The following is a 15,545-nucleotide window of genomic DNA, read 5'->3' on the forward strand; positions in this document are numbered from 1 at the left end:
TGTTTCAGGAAATTGCCGATCGATGGAACTAGTACTGATCGATCAAAGTCAAGCTAGCTAGCTATAACTGTAGTAAGACTTTACCCAAGTCGCAAACAATATGCAACCCATGCACTGCATTGCGCGTGCATTATATATATATATATATATATAGGAGCCAATGTGTCTCTGCCTGCGTAAGTGTAGAAACGACCAAAAGTTTTCCAATGATAGGACGCAGGGTGCGTATAATAATTTGTCCACAGCTAACATAATATTCTTGAATAGGACCGGATCATCGCCCTTCTTCGTGGTAGCCCACAAAAGAACAACCTGATTCGTGTGTTTGAGTGCATGCGTTGACAGGAAACAAGATCAAGAAAACTGCTAAGAGGGGGGTGGGAGCCTCGGCTCCTCCCTCCCTCCCATCTCCCCTTTTTTCCAGTTAGGTATAGGGTGGTTTTTGTGGGTGGTTTTGTTTTTTTAGAGTGTTAATAATAGCTGTTGGCCGTGACTTTGATGGGATGAAAGGCCATTACCACGCCGGTTTACCGAAGTCCTCAACCACAACATATCACGCAGTTTGGGCGGAGCGATTTTACACGAAAGTGGTGGAGGAGCTCGGCTACGGATGGCAATGGTCTTGGGTGGTTTGAAAACCTTTCCCAGTCCAGTGTCTCCGACTGTTTTGGCTGGAAGGAGTTAGCTATCAGGCGTATTATGAAAACATGCATGCTTGAGAGGTGCATGTGGGGAAGAGTTAAAGGTTTGGGGCTAGTTTTGTCCGAAGAAATGGTCTGCTGAGGGGACGGAGATTGGAGGCTTTACGACGGTGGGGGGGGTCAATGCAGGTTGCTCTCGGAGACAATGTTTTACTTGTGGGTTGGGATGCAGTCCGGCGAGGTTAAGGGCCTCTGTTTTATCCATGGAAAACAGAGGAGTTATTTTCGGTTTGCAGGCCATCGTACATGGGGGTTAAGGCGTCTGTCGGGGGTGGAGCCTGGCCATGGCTCACGGCGGATTCTCTCTTGGATGGTGGACGGGGAAGGGGTGACGGCGACGGTGTAGATAGTTTCATTTATTTGGTTTTTGGTTCCTGTTCTGCTGGTTCTCTTCATAGATTAGTTTTTCATTCTGTTTGTTTTCTAGTTTTGTATTAGTCTGGAGGTGGTGTGGCCTTTCGTTTTGTGTTGTTTTTTAGTTTTTCTGGGTTTTGGTTAGTCTGGGAATAAGTTGATTCCGGTGGCCGTTTGTTTTGGAGCTGTTTTGGTGCGGTTTATGGTGCTATCTGGTGGCAGCAGGTCTTTATTTGTGGAATCTGTTGCATTCTGATATTCTATTTTGCTGCACGCCAAATGCACGCCGAGACAGTTGCAAGACGAGGCAGGATGAGGTGCTGGGGTGGTATTCTGTTAGCTACTCTGTCATGTACGGGTAGCAGGACAGTGGGGTCAAAGTGGGGAGAATTGGTTTATTGTTTTTGTTTAGCTTTATTTCCTATTTTGCTAAGTGAATAATTTGAAATAGCAATTCCCTTTTCTCTTTTAGAGGAGAAGGGTAGTGAGTCTCTATCCTCCTTTGGAGGATGAGAGTGGAAGATCCTCCTCCTCCTTTGGAGGGTGGGGGTGGAAGGTGTTCTCATAGACAAGTCGAGATGGACACTTCTGTTTTTACAGAGTCTTCCATCTCAGAAGGGCTGTGTCGTTCGAGAGTTTTAGAAGTTTTATAGACAATGCCCGGCACAATGAAAATTGTGTGCGGGGGGGACTTATAACGGATACGTAGTTGGCTAGTTAATCGGGATTTGTACTCGGTTCTTTGGTCACAGTTGTAACTTCCTTCATTCATGAATTGAATTGAAGTCTATTTCAAAAAAAAAAAAGAGTGCATGCGTTGACGACAAGTACTGACGAGGAGTAATACACAACACAATTTTGTTATATATAGGAACTCATGCTAGGCGTTTGATTGCACGACTTAAAAATTTATATAGGAGACAAAAAAAGCTTTCTTCTTTTTGCTTGTGAGTTGAGACATGGCCACTAATGAACGTGAACGTATAAATTCTTGTACTAAGCGTACGTGTTGGAAAACATTCCTCAAAAACCTTATTATACCAACCACCCTGCCATGGTTCGGGCATGAGAAGCCAGATGCTGATATCCGAAATGTTCTCTTGGTGGCGACTGCTTTGATTGCTGCGGTGAACTTCCAAGCCGGAGTCACTCCTCCCGGTGGAGTTTGGCAAGATGATGACAAAGGACGCGTCCCGGGAAGATCTATATTCTCTTCTCGGAAGGTCTCCTATTATTTTTCCTTGACATGTAATACCCTGACCTTTTCGTCCTCAACCTTTCTCTTACTATCCCTTACTTTTGGGTACCCTTTCCTCTTAGAAGTTTTAGTTGCCACTTTTGCAATGGCTGGGACTTATGCAGCGGCTATTTTTCGCTTTACACCTGATGAAACCAGGAATTTTCGTCTCATCTCCCTGGTAGCAGCTGTGCCTTTCGTTCTAAGGATACTTATCTGCTTCGTCTCCTGTATGGTCAATAAATTTCTTAAACATAAGAAAATCAACAAAGCACAGGTTGATGCAATGCGAAACTGTACGTTGTTGTTGCCTCCTCTAGTGCTGGTCACGTACGGTACTGACTGCCACATGCTCGCAGAAGCTCTCCTCAGTATCTTCTTTCTTGATTAATGTCAACTCTTACTTCCCTGATCAAGATAGCTTTGAGAAGCTCAATGCTTAAATTGAAACTCCACATGCAACCTGTTTAACCTTTCTAAGTAGAACCAGTTTCATTTTCGTTCTTTTTTGTTTTTTACTGCTTTGTTGTAGTATATATATAGATTTTTGTTGGTGTCCTTGCCCTCCTCTTTAACCGTTGATCAATATTAATATATAGTTCGTTTATAAAGAAAATGGAAGGAAAAAAAAAACCTCAGCCTCTACGTACTTCGATTCATATACACTATATTGCGCGTGTTATTCGTGCAGGTTGTACTGAGTAAGATGTTTGATTGACAACTCCAATCGATCGACATGGTCATAGACAGGATAAGTCTAATTACGTTGAGAGAACCTGGAAGTAGATCTAATTTCTGCTGCCTGTTCTTTCATTCTTCAAATTCTTCTTTTTCTCCTAACCTTAATTTATTTTCCCCTATGATGATATATTTCTCCACATTTCCCTTGGGTCTTTGCTGATTTCGCAAGCTGGCATTTATTGCTCTGGCCTATTTGAGGTTGCAAATCTTAGCTCCTATGGTTATCTTTCTTAAAATGTACCAATTACACACGAGCTTTATACATATCGCTATTTCACAAGCTTATCCCACTAATTAACTCGGACGGGATGGCTAATTTTTACTGGTGACTTTTCTGTTACAACAAACATTCCTGCATGTATTACTGCAAGCAGCCCAGTATCGGTTAGCCAAAAACAAAAAAGTTTTACTACATACAAATACAGTCACGCACTAATCTGTGTACTAATACTAATTTATTCATACTTAAAATTTAAATTAATACTATTTTCAATAAAATCTACTTTTTGACCAATCACATAACATTGGTACACAATTATGTTTGCAACTATATTTTTCCAAAACAAAAAGGAATAACACGACTCAAACTGATCATCAGCAAGAACTTCTGGTTAAAAAAAGTTTCATACGATTCCTTCATCTGACCTAGTTTGAACAATATTGGCGTAAGTCGAATCTTCCTGAAGGGCTCTGGTACGTTTGTGTGCGCCTCACGTACGTATCCTTCTCCTTTTCTAATTTTTCGATCATTTGTTTGCTACTGACTGCTTCACTGATCAATTGTGAACGGGTAATGATACATCACCAACCTATTTACAACTTATAAACAATTTTAAATATAATAATATTTTTATATTATATTTAAACACATCAAATCATCAATAAAGTAAAAATAAAATTTAAAACAACATTATTATTCTACATAGTTGTATACAAATTGTAAATAAAAAGTAAGTTTATCATTTTCCAGATATCGCCCGCCTCCCCCTTTCTGTAAATCCCCTCTTTTTTAAAACCTTTTTTCCGTTAATTTTAAAATTTTATTTAATTTTTTTGACATTTTAAAATCTATTTAAAGTTCTATTACATAATATTTTTTTAAAAAATTTGCTAACATGCCATAGGGGACACATGTCAGGTTTTGATTTGTTGACCCCTACCAACTCAACTAGAAGAGTAGACAATAATGAATGAAAGTAGTTAATTGCAAAATTTTAAAATATCAAATATAAATGTTGACATTATCAAAAACTGAGATGGTCTTTTTCAAACTAGGGAAAACAGAAACAGAGTTTACAATTAACCCTTAAATTAATATATAACCATTTGCTAAGAAAATAAAAGATATTGGGCTGAGGGTTGTCCTTGTAATATTTAGAAGTATATGGGGATCTCGAGTAATGATTTTCAGCCTAAATTATTTGATATGGAAGAATACATGATAATTTCCAAAATTTGAGCCCATTTTTTTTATCTGATAATAGCCTTTTTTTCATCATCTTAACATTTGGTACTAGGATCTAAAGAAACATGAGAAACGTAACCAAAGTTCATTGGACAACAACTCAGAGCATCATAAAATTAGGTACAACACATTCAGATGTCATATAAACAGAAACTGATGTGTAAAAAGAAGGGGCTTCCATTCCTAGCATCTCACAGTTCGGCCTCAGAACAGATCAGATGCACACTTTTTTTTTTTATCAGCACAACAGATCAGGTTCACACTTAATTTAATAATTAGACTTCATCCAAAACATTAAAAATTTTGATTGATCATCAAGAAATAAATCTAAACTTCCGTTTATATTTCATGGATGATCGAAGCCATCAACAGTAGCATGCAAGTTATCCTATAACCGTGTAAAATGCATGAAAACTAACATTAATAACAGCCTTGGCTGAAATTCTGAACCCTCAATATATGATAGCAGGTTTATCACTCCATTGAATGAACAATGACAATGCCAAAATCCATGATATGACAAAAGTTACCATCCACAAATTGATTGTTGAAAGCAATGATATTACATGCTATAGAATATAAAGGCTTCACAAATACCTTGAGCTCAGGTCATGGCCCCCATCTATTGGAGTGCAATAAGCACCCAGTCTCTACTTTCACCGTTGGACTGATTCTATATCTCTGAAAATCTACTAGGAAATGCAGATTGGTTGTCCCGAGATTGGAGAATCACGAAGAAAGGCCACCTCCCTTTTCAGAAAGGATGGCAAGGCAAATGCAGCTGAATGCATCTGTTACAAAAACAATGACATTTAGTGCTATGTACTTGGGCTCTTTCCTATCCTCATGATCAATAAAATCTAGTTCACCGATCAAAAAACAAAAACAGTGCCATTTAGTTTGAAGCCATAATGTGTAAGCAAGTGTTCAAATGAGCAAATAGGGTTTCATTCTTCTTTTTTCCTTTTGCTTTCAGTGACTGCAAATAATTTCAATCACAAGAAAATGTAAAACTTTATGATTCTAGTATGAAGCAATTTTGTTCCATTTATAATGATTATAGATTAGAATGCAGAAAAATTAGAATGATTCATCAAAGACCTATCAGAAACGGTTTTTAAGTACTCGGGTTAAGTGCAATTTACCCCCAAAACTTGATCGCAGTCACAACCTTCATAATGTCTAAGGTTAAAAAGAAATATAGCTCTAACTAGCCATATGGGGTCAACATTTTTCAATGAAAAGAATAAGTTGCAGAGTAGGCTGTACAAGAGATATCAATTGAAGCAGAGTTATCTTACCTCTGAGTTGTAGAACCTTAGTTCTCTTTTATGCTTGAGAGCTCCTTCTAACTTCTCAATAGGATTGATGGGATTTATAAAATCAACAGGTGGCCCATCAGTTGAGCATATAAGAAATCCTATCACGCCACTGCATGACACAGAAGCAGTTCACAAGAATATGATGATGAGATTAACCATAGCAATTCCAAATAGGAATACTGAGTTGGAAGAATACAGTTACGCAAACAGTGCAAACCTATTTGTAGTTGATTGTTTACTAAAATGTCAAAATGTCCAACCAAATTACAATAAAAGACTTTCCATGCTATGAGAAATATTCGTTAGGAGAAGCAACAAACACAAAAGTTCAGATAGTGCCAGGCCAACAAGGAGACAAGCTAACCTTCAGCAACTGCCTACCAATTTGACCACAAACAAAGCAGAAAAAGGCAATATACTGGCAGTAAATTGCAAAATGATAATCAAGAATGTTGGAATGCCAAGTATGAAATTAAAAATAAAATAAAATAAGTACATCAATACCTTGGATATGTTGGAACGCTAGCCCAGGCATAATGGACAGAACCCTTGAATGTTTGACGGCAAGTAGAGATCATATCTTGAATAAGATGAGTATGGAGCCACATGCTTTCTGCCATGTTACAAAGGACACCACCAGGCCTTAATGCTCTAGCTAGAGTCTCAAAAAAAGGCTTCCCTACAAGCTCCTGAGCGGGACCTATATCAGAAAAAAGAACCCCATGAGTAAGGTTTCGGGTTGGGAGTAATGCTAAATACAGTCATGGGTTCTGCAAGCACCGCGCACTCATTTTGAAAAAGAGTGAGATCCGCTATTAAAAAATTAATTTTTTTCATATAAACTCCATATTTACTCATTTTTTTCAAAAAGAGTGCGCGACACTTGCATAACCCTTAACTCTATCTAGTATTACTCGTTGGTTAATATAAGACCAGACAAACACAATACTAAGAGAAAGGACATGGAGGATGGGGGAAAGATAATCAAAGCTTTTAGCATCTCCTAAACAATCAGACTGCATAGTTCAGATTTCAGTAAAACCAACATTTTATTGGCAAATTTGTAAAATTAAAATTAAAAAAAAAATCGAAATCAACGTCAGAAAATAATCTGCAGCAGTAATCCATTATGAATATTTCTTTCTTTTTTTTTTATTATTGGTATATCCATTGTGAATATTTTAAATGGATCATAACAGAGAAAGAAACTACGACATACCCACAGGGTCCGATGAATCAACAATGATAGCATCATACTTCCCCTTGGGTGCACACCGAAGAAAATCAACAGCTGTCAGGGTAACAAAGTAGGATCAACTAGAGGCATACAGCCTTATACTCACCAATTCAAAAGAAACCAAGTGAAAAAGAAACGAACCAATGACACTATTTTAAGCATACCATCGGCAATATAAAGGTGGACACGAGGGTCCTCAAATCCAACAGCCAACTCAGGAAAAAACTTTTTAGAGACCTAAAAGAAAAGAAAACAACCCAATGAGTTGATTAACTAGAAGCAATCTCAACTAGCAATAACACAGAATCCACGGTACATCATCCACTTACATCAATTACCATCTTATCTATCTCGCATATGTCAATTTGCTCCACAGAGCTATGGCGAGAAATCTCTCTAAGAACACCACCATCACCGCCACCAACAACCAGAACCTGAAAAAGTGACTTTACTAACACAGAGCACCATACCAATACAGAGAGGAAAAACCAAAATGCAAATCAAGCAGAAGTAAAAGGTGCCTGATGCTCCGTAGAGCTCTCTCAATTTATATCAAGTAATATTCAATCAACCAAAAACCTTTCCTTGAACATATTTTAAGAAAGCAAAAAACACCAAGAATTACCTCCACGAACCAGTTTTCCAAATGAAAGCAAAACTAATATGAAGAAAAAAAAAAACCCACAAAACTACTCATGGCAGATGAAGCGCCCAAGCAATATTTATACCATACTGTATTGAACTAAATGTTCTTGGTGTCTACTATAGTTGAATAATCCCATACAAGGCTCTTCCTATACTGTCTCTTCTCCATATGATTAGAAACTGCACTTTGTAACCAAACTAGTTTATGACCAATGGAATGGCACAAGGTATAATTCAGTGAAATGCACCCCAACCAAATTTATTACTGGGGCAAAGTAAAACTAACATTCTACAGCAACATATGCTCCTAGGACACTGGAAACTATCAGCATTCCACCACAGCAACCACTGTAACAGAAAAACAGTACCATGCGAAACTTATCATGCAACGACCAAATCACCATTACAACTACCACAGTCAATGCATTAACTACCAACTAGCATCACTCACATTGCTAAGACCACAGCTGTGACAACATAAAGGATTTGCACTACGTTGTCAAGAATAGACAGAACAGAACTTAGAGATTTTCCTCTTATTTCCCACTTCGGTTAGAAACTCTCTCCCGCACACAAACAGGGCACCAATATCTTCTTTTCTTTTTTTTTTTTAAATAACAGGTTACCAATATCTCTTGTATACATCCAGTGTACTTGGCTACACCTATTGAAATTAATAAATTTTTACTTATGAAAAAAAAATATGTTTCTAAATGATACAGGCGCATGAAAGCATAAACTTCAATTATCACAATGCACTGATGCTGTAGTTTTTTGTTCTAATAATTTACTTCTATATGACATAAAAGGGAGTTAAGATTAACAGCATCATCTAATAGTATTAAATACCTTACATCTAGGAACTGTATACACCCAATACTCAATAAAAAATCAAAAACATAGAATGTGAAAAAGAAAACAGTGCACAGAAAATGCATATTATCAACAGAAAAGGCAACAAACCAAGATTTTCAGATAGAAATTACAGTTTTGGGCAATGGAATAGAACAAAGTGGAAGATGAGCAATCATCTCCTGGTAGGCGCATTCATCTTTCTCTGTCAGTTGAACAATGCCATCAAGTACAAGTACTTTCCCATATGTTGAGGACTGCAAACAAAAGAAATGGTCTGTAGCAACTCACATGAAAGGATTATAAGAATCTTCTGTAAGAATGCCAAACCTCAAAAACCAGGACCTCTTGAAACTCTGACTTTCCCTTGTACAAAACCTTTTCCACTACCAGTGAATGGGCTTCTCCTAAATATGACCAAAGAAATATCAGCTTGGTTAGTATGACTGAATGATGCATATCCCCTAAATTAAGTTAGACATTAATGAATTACGTATAAATTAATAGAGAAACAATAAAAATAAAAGTTTCCTAGTATAAGGGGTGTGTGACTGAATTGTCTACCACAAAAGATCCCACATTTGTGCCCAAAGAGAAAAAGGCGATCTAAATATATCAGAACAATAACATAGGTCGCATAATTCAAGATATCAAAATCATGTAATAAAACCCAGCCATTTAAAAATGCACACATTCACAAAAGAAAAAATGCTTTAATCCTTCTGCAAGAATACAATCTCAAAATGTATGAAATGGATACAATAATGAGAACCATGCAGTGCATGACATATTCGAAGGCAATGCCTACCAGGCCACATCGGGTTGTTAAAATAAACCTTTTTGCCAGCTTTCCCTATACAAAGAAGACAAGAATAGGTTTATATCATTTAGTCCAGTCAATGAGCATAGGAGTATGAGCAAACATAAATGAAATGTTTAAAAACTCATAGATAATGACCAGAGCAAGAGTGAGTTTCTGAAAACCACCCAGAAACAACAGTTGAATGGCATTTTGCCTCGAGCTCAGGGTCTGAAGAGCTAGCCTTCAAACAACAAGAAGGGAGAACCTTCTCTGAGCCATTCCGGTTATTCACCTTCCCATCCATAGTCTTCTGGCATTCCAAACCTCTTCCTGCGCCGCCCTCCATATATTATCTTTTTCTTTTCCAGCTCCAGTCTCTAAATACCAAAATATATCCATAAAATATAAATTTTAAAACAAGAACATATAATGGGATTAATCCTTCATGCACAGACAAAAACAAAGAGAAGCATGTACCTTGAAGTTCAAGAATTCATCTCCATTACAACAGTTCATAAATTAAAGCATCAAAAGAAAATCTATATAATATATTATGTATGTATATATGCATGAAGAGAATATGGCATTGTAGGGAATAGCACCAGGCAAAATATCAAATATACAATTCCAAGCAAAAGGGTGCAAGTTATAACGAAATCCATAAGAAAAAACGGAAATACAGCTTGCAATCATAAATTAAATGAGTAGCAAATGCATATGATTTACAAATATATAAGATTAACAACAAAATCGATCACAACACTCCCCAAAGTACATTTTATTTAGCAAATAAAGAACCAACAATCATCATGAAATCAAGCAATCGTATATCCCAAACTTAAGAAATATCACAAGCTCCGTTCCCAAAAAGAAAATCACCTACACCTCTTAAAAAATTATCAGGTAATTTTGCTCGGTTTCAACTTTCTTGGTTTCAAATAATGTTAAAAAGATTCAGAATAAAATTATAGTTCTTGTCTTATTTCGTTTCCAACGGTTTATAATAAACCAAGGAAATCCACTGTCGCGCGGAAAACAATGAAACCATCTTCCTTTACAGTCAAAGCCATATCAAGCCACGTACGAACCAAGAAAAAAATCAAGACGGAAAGCATCAGATTTTCAGCTCAGATTTCACATGCCTATCGCATTAAATTAGCACAAGCCCTAAAAACCCGTTTGGGTTGGAAGAAACTTTCGATTGAGAAAAATAAGAAGAGCATCATCTGGCATCGACGATATTCAAACGAACACGTATACCATTCCAAACGGCAACAACTGCAAAAACTTTCCCTCGATATTTTCCCGGGAGCCAAACTGAGGCACTAGGGTTTAACACAAGATGATCCAATTAACAGAACCCGAAGCGCCACACTATAACTTCTGCTTGTATAATTAGAAGGTTAAATAAAATAGAACAAAATACAAAAGAAAATAAAGGAAAAGAATTCATTTTTCAGTCAGAATCTGAAGCAGGGTAAGGGAGATTATATTATTAAAAAAAGAAAAAACAGAGAAATTATCCTGCAAACCTTCAGATATGGAGACAGAGAGATGGAACCTCTATATATGAGATCTTGCCTGGCGTTAATGGTAGTGATCTCTTTTCTTCTTCCTTTTGTCTCCCTAGTTCTCTCTCCTGGAGGCAAAGGGTGAGCGGGAAAGAGATCACAGAAGGCCTGCTTGTTTCTCAGTCTCTCTCTCAAGCCGCACCTTCGTTTGGATGGAAATGGAGGTAGACACTAGACAATATTATACACACAGATTGATATTTGATAGTATTCTTGTTTATAAAATTTAAAAATACATCGTATTGCGATATCTTTTAATTTTAAATTTCACGTAAACCCGTCAACTAAATGAAAATTATACATTATACATCGACTTTTAAATAAAATTTTTCATTTCCATGTGATAACCAAACTAATATATATATATGAATAAACAATATATTTCTCGAAACTTCAGAAGTTGCGGCGACGTTCGAATGGGCCTACCTTGGAAGGGTTTTTCTGGTATAAAAAACAATAATAAAAACTAAATAAAAAAATCCATTCTAAATACATCCATTTTTAGTAATTACTGTTCCTTTTCTAAATTGTCAATTATAGTATTCAAACCTTAGGTTGATCTGGTCCAATCAAATTAAATATTTAAAAAAAAATGATAATCGATCTATTGCTTTCAGACTGCACAAAAATGTCAAAGAAAATGCGGCTAAATGTCTATGATTAGAGGGATAATGTACGTCTGTCCCACTTTAGACCATTCTATTCAAAGACTACTGTTTTTTTTCCTTTTTTTCTTTATGTTTATTCAAAAGATTTTAGTGTAATTATGTCTTATGTCTTTCAAAGATGATTTTTTTGTCAGATAGTTGGTAAGAAAACCAACCACTGGCTTACCCATTCATGTATATTTCAACGTCCAGGTAATTTTTGTTAGGTGTGGACGCTTGGGTTTCCACGCTTACTCTTTTCCATTTCTCAACAGATGAATGCTCTCAATCTATAAGATTGAATTTGATATCTCTACTCTTTAATCGCATCTACACATTATAGGAGTCACGCATCATTTTATTTTTAGGAGATTGTTTAACTTGTCGTCTGCCGCACCACCAACGCCAAGCAACACCACAATCAATATGCGACGGTGGCTTTAATGGCCGCTAGATGAGATATGAGTTATAAGGCACATAGACATTGGGCATCCAAACGGCATTTTAGTGTTTTTATTTCATCTCTAAATTTTAAAAGCATTCACTTCAATAAATATTAAAAAGTGAAATAAACAGTATAAAAATATAAAAAACCTTAAATGAATAATGTAAAATTGACAGAAATGGTAAATTAACAGTTCAAAATAGTAGAAAATAATATATGAGCAGTGTAAAATAGTAAACCCACAATTGTTATTCAAATAGTAAGACCCATCCCTTTATCGAATTTTAAAAAGTAAAAATTATTTCTTTTCATTTGACTATTTAAACTCAATACATTTTTACAAATCATCTTATTTTATCTTAATTTAAAATTTTATTACTACTTAAAATATCTTGTATCATCTATATAAGCCAACAAAACCTAAATGTAGCCACCGCCTTGTGCAAATATAGCACGTCTCTTGCAAATATCTAATATACATCTTTTAACTGAGCTTGGGCTTCGAGCCCATGATACGAATTTTCCTCGTTGGTCTGACCATGTGTCTTTTGTAGGACCAAGCTTTATGGGCATTATGCTCATTTTTCTTGTTCTTTTTTTTTTTTCTAAATTACTTTTTTTATTTGATTTTGTATTTGAGAGTATAATGCTATAATTTACACTCAACACATTAGAATTTTTGAAATGTAAAATAAAAAAAAAAAAAAGAGTAAAAGAGTATAATTACATATTTAAATGATGTGAAAAAGTATAAGATTGACATTTAGAATTTTTCTATATATTCTGCACTAGAAATCTTCGTGTCCAACTCTCACTACAGTACCGCTGCCTTCTATTACCATATACAATGTTATCTTCTTTTTTATTTATTTATTATTATTATTATTATTTTGGTGCTATGGGTTATGTAACAGCCCGCTAGAAATTCAATTGTGGAATTTCTATTAACTTTAGGAACCTCGTGAATAGTCTATAAGTTTTCACGAATCCATTAATCATATAGGTTTTAGGCTAACTACATAGTTAGTGTTATTACTTATTATGATATCAGAAGTGTTTTTGATTATTGGAGATAGTTAGAAGTGTCAAAATGTATTATGGTTTACGCCATTAGACTCGGAGGGTTATTTAAGGTCTTATGGCGCAATAACACTTTTTCATAATTTCGGGCGAAACGTCTGTTCAAAACTGTAGATATTAATGGATAAAAATATCTTAAGTTAATTTCGTGGATATTATTGGGTAAAAATATTTTAAGTTAATTTCGTGGATATTATTGGGTAAAAATATCTTGAGTTGATTTTTGTAGATATTAATAGGTAAGAGAGTCCTACACTCCACTCTCACTCCGGTAAGAGAGTCCTACACTTAACTCTCACTTTAGGTAAGAGAGTCCTACACTTAACTCTCACTCTAGCCTCATCTCTTCCATATCTCATCCATAAGTATCTCTCCAGCCACCCCTCCCCACGAAATTATCTTCATTTACACGTTTCTTTAAAAGAATATCAAACACTTTCTCTCGGACAGCTTTTAGGAGTTCTTTTGCACGCCCATTTCGAAGCTGTTGTAAGTGTTTTATCATAAAGTCTCCTTCATATAAGTTGTTCCTTTTTTAGTCTAGTTTACATGGATATCTTATTTGCCCCATTTGAAGATCATTTGGTCAGTCAAATATTGTGTAAACTATAGAAAGGTCATTCTGGGAGATAAACTGGAGAATATGTTATAGTTTGGAGTTTTTGACCAATCTAATGGATAGATATTGGTCCGAAATTTTTATGGAGTATTTTTAACATGTATATATGACTATTGGTTGAGGATTTTTGCATGATTAAAGGTTTTGATGAAATATTTTCTTAGATTTAGAAACTTAGAAACTGGAAGAGGAAAAACAGTTTCTGTTTTGAGAAAGTTTAACTCTTTGGTGGTCTAAACCTATTCTAATGACTTTGATAATTTTATTGGAAGATCCTAAGCATCTTATATACATGTTATATTATTATTTTGAATATATTTGATGTTAGTTCCAAAGATATGAAATTTTATGTAAAGAGATATTCAGATAAGCCAAAGTGTGGATGTTCTTGGCTAAATTTATGTTTTGGTTAATTTTTAACCATGTGATCTTGAATTAGAAGCTTATATATGTTTTAGGACATCTTTTTAAACCATGTGATGGTTTGGTTTGAAGATCACATATTTATAAGTCATAGATCAAAAGGTTGATCAAAACAAGTTGGAAACAAAAATCAATAGAAATAGCATATAAGAATTTCGGCCCTATGGAGTTTTAATAGTTGTGATTAATTTTAAATTTTTCTAAATTGATATTTGAGTTGAGGATAAAATTTACATGAGGTATGTAAATTTTGGTGACTTTTGGAGTTAGTATGCAAAATCCTTAAGTTATGGGTAAAAAGGTCATTTTCCTACATGTAGAGAGTAAAATGAAAATTTTACTCTTTAAGTTAGTATTTTCCATATTTCAATTTATTAGTGATTTAGTACTAACTTTTAGAATCACTAATTACAGTTCCTCGTGATCGCGCTTGAGGTTTTATAAGAAACGCGGAGATCGAAGTAAGTTAGCTTTTAACTTACTAGCAGTCTACTGTGTATGTGTGCTAAGTAAAGGAACTACAGTGTATGTATGTGTGTTATCATATATGTCATGTCATGCCAAGTTATCACGTAATTGTCTATTATACAGAATTTATTCTGTCGTCAATTTTTATCTGTTACATAATATATTCTGTTATGTATTACTGTACATTACAAGTACGTCATGCTAAGTATGTCATCTATTACATGTAAGTCAAGTCATGTAATATTCACTGTTGCAAGTATGTCATGTTAAATATGTTGTCTATTATATGTTATGCCATGTTACGAAATGTTTCTATCTCAAGTTGGTCATGTATTCTAAGTTATGTTCAAGTCACGTTATGTTACGTCAGGACTTCAGTCCTTTCGTATTCCAGTCACATTTCATCTTGAGTACATTATGATGTGTAGAATACATGGGGCCACAACAACTGTGGAGTATGTATTTACACGTAGAATACATGGGGCCACAACAACTGTGGAGTATGTATTTTTCATGTTAAGTCAAGTTTGTGTAGAATACATGGGGCCACAACAACTGTGGAGTATGTATTTTTAATGTTAAGTCAAGTTTGTGTAGAATACATGGGGCCACAACAACTGTGGAGTATGTATTTAACTACAATTGTGATGCGTAAAATACATGGGGCCACAACAACTGTGGAGTATGTATTTTTCAGGTTAAGTCAAGTTTGTGTAGAATACATGGGGCCACAACAACTGTGGAGTATGTATTTTTAATGTTAAGTCAAGTTTGTGTAGAATACATGGGGCCACAACAACTGTGGAGTATGTATTTACACGTAGAATACATGGGGCCACAACAATTGTGGAGTATGTATTTTTCATGTTAATTCAAGTTTCAGAGCAAATTCATGCTAAGTCAAGTTCAGTTCATGATTCAATTTAAGCTATGTCA

At 35.4% G+C, this 15,545-nt stretch overlaps 1 protein-coding gene across 4 annotated transcripts; it reads right to left on the reverse strand.

Annotated features, from left to right (window-relative positions):
• Positions 1 to 3,586: 3,586 nt before the first annotated feature.
• LOC122313530 (spermine synthase-like) lies at positions 3,587 to 11,200 on the reverse strand. Of its 4 annotated transcripts, XR_006243426.1 has the most exons (12): positions 10,889 to 11,199; positions 9,513 to 9,733; positions 9,363 to 9,407; positions 8,885 to 8,961; positions 8,689 to 8,811; positions 7,387 to 7,491; positions 7,222 to 7,294; positions 7,040 to 7,111; positions 6,325 to 6,520; positions 5,800 to 5,929; positions 5,096 to 5,289; positions 3,587 to 3,805 (listed from the first exon to the last, which is right to left on the reverse strand). XR_006243426.1 is itself a non-coding variant. In XM_043128619.1 (11 exons), the coding sequence occupies exons 2-11, from the start codon at positions 9,700 to 9,702 to the stop codon at positions 5,191 to 5,193; spliced, it is 1,110 nt and encodes a 369-aa protein (XP_042984553.1). In that variant the 5' UTR covers positions 9,703 to 9,733; positions 10,938 to 11,200; the 3' UTR covers positions 4,780 to 5,190. The 4 variants fall into 4 exon arrangements, 3 of the variants coding, with proteins under 3 accessions (XP_042984553.1, XP_042984554.1, XP_042984552.1); XM_043128619.1 differs by lacking the exon at positions 3,587 to 3,805 and having other exon boundaries at positions 4,780 to 5,289; positions 10,938 to 11,200; XM_043128620.1 differs by lacking the exon at positions 3,587 to 3,805 and having other exon boundaries at positions 4,780 to 5,289; positions 10,918 to 11,200.
• Positions 11,201 to 15,545: the final 4,345 nt, after the last annotated feature.

This window comes from Carya illinoinensis, chromosome 6 (genome assembly GCF_018687715.1).
Source record: "Carya illinoinensis cultivar Pawnee chromosome 6, C.illinoinensisPawnee_v1, whole genome shotgun sequence".
Taxonomy (NCBI): Eukaryota; Viridiplantae; Streptophyta; class Magnoliopsida; order Fagales; family Juglandaceae; genus Carya; species Carya illinoinensis.